Source organism: Plasmodium reichenowi, chromosome 2 (genome assembly GCF_001601855.1).
Source record: "Plasmodium reichenowi strain SY57 chromosome 2, whole genome shotgun sequence".
In the NCBI taxonomy this organism is placed as follows: domain Eukaryota; phylum Apicomplexa; class Aconoidasida; order Haemosporida; family Plasmodiidae; genus Plasmodium; species Plasmodium reichenowi.
This window is the reverse complement of record NC_033647.1, coordinates 578,845-583,844: the sequence shown is the minus strand read 5'-3', so window position 1 is coordinate 583,844 and position 5,000 is coordinate 578,845. Positions and strand designations below refer to the sequence as shown.

The window sequence follows — 5,000 nt, the reverse complement described above, 5'->3', positions numbered from 1 at the left end:
TCTACACAAATGAATGTATGTTATAATGAAATGAAGAAGGAAAACAACCATGATAAAAATAAACATGAACATAATCATAAGAATAAACATGAAGATAATCATATAAAAAAACATGAAGATAATCATAAGAATAAACATGAAGATAATCATAAAAATAAACATGAAGATAATCATATAAAAAAACATGAAGATAATCATATAAAAAAACATGAAGATAATCATAAAAATAAACATGAAGATAATCATATAAAAAAACATGAAGAGAACCACCAAAATAACCTTTATGATAACCACCAAAATAACCTTTATGATAACCCCCAAAATAACCTTTATGATAACCACCAAAATAATCTTTATGATAACCCCCAAAATAACCTTTATGATAACCCCCAAAATAACCTTTATGATGATGATACTTATTCTTGTACAAATTTGACGATGAGCCAGTGCATCAATCTCATATGTGAAATTAATTTATATTATCTAAATATTTCTATAAAAAAGTTATACTTTGATTATCTAAATAAATATATGAAACACATAAAAGTTGAACACATCTTCGAATTATTTACAGAAGGATGTTATCTCTTCTTATTACCAAATGAAGAAACCAAATCTAATTATATCTATGCTCCCAACATATTCCTTAAAAAATTGAAAAATTATATTTCAAGTAACGACTTCCTAATTCATATAAATGACAAAACATTAAATAGATATATAAAGTTTTTATCATATCATCTTTCAAACAATATTTATGTACATATCCTTTTTAATGATTTATATATTACTTTACATAAAAAAATATTCATAAATAATTATGACATGCTCATCAAAGATTATAAAAGCACAGCTGATCATATCTTATATTTAACTAATAAAAATGAAAACCTGAATTATCTGAACACCATACTTTTGAACAATGATTATTCTGTATATAACAAAAAAGAAAACAAGGAAAAAAGACAAAGTTTGAAAAATGTAAAAGTAAAAATATTCTCATCACATCTAAATTATAAACAACATGCTACAAACAAAAATGTAAACGATCCAAGGCAACAACAGAAACATAACAAGGATGATTCGTATGATAATACATATGAACAAATGAAAAACAAGAAAAATAAAATATATCCTAATGAATATATAACAACACATATCTTACAAAATAATTATGAACAAAATTTATATTCTTGTGAAAAAAAAGACGACACATATATTAATGACATATTTGATGAACACAAAAGAGAACAGACTTATGAAAAAAAAAATACAAATTATGATATTTTTAGAGATTCTTATAAAAGGAAAATCAAACAAGAAAAAAACAAAAATATATATAAATATCAAGAACAACCATTAGATAAAGAAAAAAACAAAAAAAAAAAAATTTTTTATATTAATTATGAAAAAGGGAATGACAAACATGATAATGATTTATATTATAATAATATATATTCTAAGAGCTTAGAAAATAACCAAAATAAAAATTATAACAATAATAATAATAATAATAATAATAATAATAATAATATTCATCATCATTTTGATAAATATAATATACCTTGTACAAACACAAATGTTTCCTTATTCCATGATAAAGAAAAATTATTTCTTTTTACATATGCATATGATAAAATTCAAACATATACTTATGAAGAATTAAAATCAAAATATAAAATATCAACCAAAATTGTAGATAAAAATATTAAAGTGTTTCTAAAATTTTTAAAAAATTATAATAATAATGAAAATACATATGTAGATAATATTATTTCTAAAAAAAACATTTTTCAATTGTTAGCTAGTATGAAAAATAAGGTAACAAACAAGACAAACCCTCACAAAGATATATATCAATTTATTCATTCATGGTATCATATTAAACTTGCGCATCAAAATAAAGAACATTCCTTTCAAGATGACACATATGTATCTTTAATTAATAATTTGTATGAAAAGTATAAAGTACAACATAACATCATGACACATCATATTATTAAAATGGATGATAAAAAAGAAGATATACATTTGATGGGAAATAATAATATGTTATTAAATAATAATATGTTATTAAATAATAATATGTTATTAAATAATAATATGTTATTAAATAATAATATGTCATTGAATAATAATATGTTATTAAATAATAATATGTCATTAAATAATAATATAAATACTTCATTTAACCACATATATAACAAAATAGATGACACATATTTCATTCAAAATAACTATATATCAAATGAACAAGTACAAAATTATAAAAATGAAAAGAATACAAATATGAAGCATTATAATGAAAAGAAGCTTTTTATTTATCCTATTTACTATTTAGAAGATAATAAATATTTTTTAAATCTGGTAAATAATATATTCTTTAATAAGAACTATAATAATACATTTTTTTATACATGTCAAATTAATATTTTATCAAAGGGTTTATATTATTTTTTAAATTATTATACATTGTTAATATCTAGTAATTATCGAACTGAACAAATAAACAAGGACGATAAAAAATGCAATAATAATAATAATAATAATAATAATGTTGCGCATCCTTTAATAAATCATTTTACAACTACCTTTTATGAAATGATCACATATTTATTAAAAAATATATATCGTATACACATATCCAAATTTTTCTATATATTTGTTGCCTTGTCAAAATTTTTTCTTATGAATTCTTATCACCCCAACAATACGAACAAAAGGACGAATTTTATACATATGGAAAATGTATTATATATTTTATATATAATAAGAAAAAATCAATATGAACATGTTAAAAGCATATTGTATGATAAAAGTAACGAGAATTATTTTAGGTTTAACGAAAATAAGGATATCAAAATGGAGAATACAAATATGTTATACAATATTATATTGAACAACTTTGCTACAGAAGATCGTGATGAATTCATGACGCTCCATAAAAACAATGAAGATAATAATAAAATAGTAATAGATAATATAAATAATGTAGATAATATAAACGATTTAATCAAGTCGTATCGTTGTGATAATAAAAATGTAGATACTGCTTCTTTACATAATAAATTGTATAACGGTTTACATTTCCTAATTATGTGCTTAAACAATTATTTAGATAATACAAAACATTTTAAAATAAAGCACTTTTTAATTTCTTTCTTTTATATAAATAAAATAATACCGTCTCATATGAAACACATGTATCATCTAGAAACATATCTAAATAAAAATCACAAGAATTATAAGAATAAGTTTTTTTATATATATAATGGTTTGGATTTACTAAAAAAATCCTATTTAGTACATATAAAAAAATTATATATACAATCGCATAATAATAAAAAGAAGAACAATATTGTTAATAGAACTGTTTATAATAATTTTCTGTATAAACATAAATATAATATTTATGACAATATAGATTATATTTTTATAAAAAAAAAAAATTTATTTTGTTATACAAATCATGTGTCTTTATTATATTTTACATACATATATAGCTTGAATAGATTTTATTATTCTACTTTATATTATAATATATCAAAATGTTTTTATTACAAAATAAATATGGAAAATATACATTTTAAAGATAAAATAATTTTGTTTTTTATATGTACACAATGTAAATATATATATATACAATTTTTTAGATTATTATTACAAAGCATTTTCTCATCTTCTGAATTTAAAAAAGTAGGAAAATTAAGTCTCTACATAATATCAAACATAATATTACTCTTAGTTACAAATAGTAAGATGAAGCTAAATATAAAAAAAAAAAATATGCTATACAAACATATTTATTCAAATAATCCAATTATAAATAACAATAAAAAAACAAAAATACATACAAATAATAATCCTATATCAAAGAATTTATTTATATCTAACAAATTCTTGAGGATCCAATGGAAGTATATCTTCCCCATGGATTTATTTATCTCATCCAATTTGTCACATCAAACGGAATTAATAATATCCAAACTTGAACAAAATATTTTAAACATAGACAATAATAATAATAATAATAATATAAGGGAAAAAAAAAAAAAAAAAAAAAAAAAATATTATGATTACGAAAATATAGAAAAATTATTCTACTCAAAAGAAAAACTTAGGATAAATAAAATGAATATATTAAAAATAAAACATATAAAAAATGAACAAAATGAAGAATGTTCACAAAATGTAAAAAATATAAAAAGCTCCAATATTAATTTATACAACTTCAAAGATGAACTATTTACACACATCCCATTCTTAATCAAGCAGTATAAAAAATATATTAACATACATGAAAAAAATAAGGGTATCAATAATAAAGTACAAAATTTTAACCAAAAGAATCATCTCATTTCTCACACATTTAATAAAATTGATGAATCTTCTTTTATTTATTTTGATGATCATATAGAACAAGAAATTTTTACTCTTTGTCAAAACTTTTTATCCTATGATTATGTTACTACCAATTTTTCCATATCAAAGAAATCCCTATATTTTGATTTACTAATGTATTTAAAGGGTTCAAATTTTTAGGGAGTTTTTTATAAAAAAAAAAAATAATATATAAAAAAAAAAAAATAATATATAAATAAATAAATATATATATATAAATAAATATATATATATATATGTATATTTTGTTTTATTTGTTATATATATATATATATATATATGTGTTCATATTTTTTATTTTCACACTCAAAAAATGCTCAAATGATATAAACATATAAAATAATATAAAAATATATATTTTTAAAATATATAAAAATATTTATAAAATATTTTCTTTTTTCTTTCATTTTAATATATAAATAAAACACATATATGATATTATGAAAACATTAAAATATATTGTAATATTATAATGTTTGTAATTTTTTTTGTCGATTATTTTATAGCGCACCTTTTGTTATATTCTTATTAATATATAATATTTTTTTTTTTTTTTTTTTTTTTTTTTTTTTTTTTTTTTTATTTTTTTTATGTTTTTT

At 18.7% G+C, this 5,000-nt stretch overlaps 1 protein-coding gene across 1 annotated transcript in view; it reads left to right on the top strand.

The window, feature by feature from the left end:
• Positions 1 to 4,542, top strand: part of PRSY57_0216100 (hypothetical protein) — a gene marked incomplete at both ends in the record, with an annotated part of 5,364 nt that extends 822 nt beyond the window's left edge. Inside the window, one exon of the mRNA XM_020114437.1 lies at positions 1 to 4,542. This exon is cut by the window's left edge and continues 822 nt beyond it. Within this exon, the coding sequence (XP_019970908.1) occupies positions 1 to 4,542 (4,542 nt within the window).
• Positions 4,543 to 5,000: the final 458 nt, after the last annotated feature.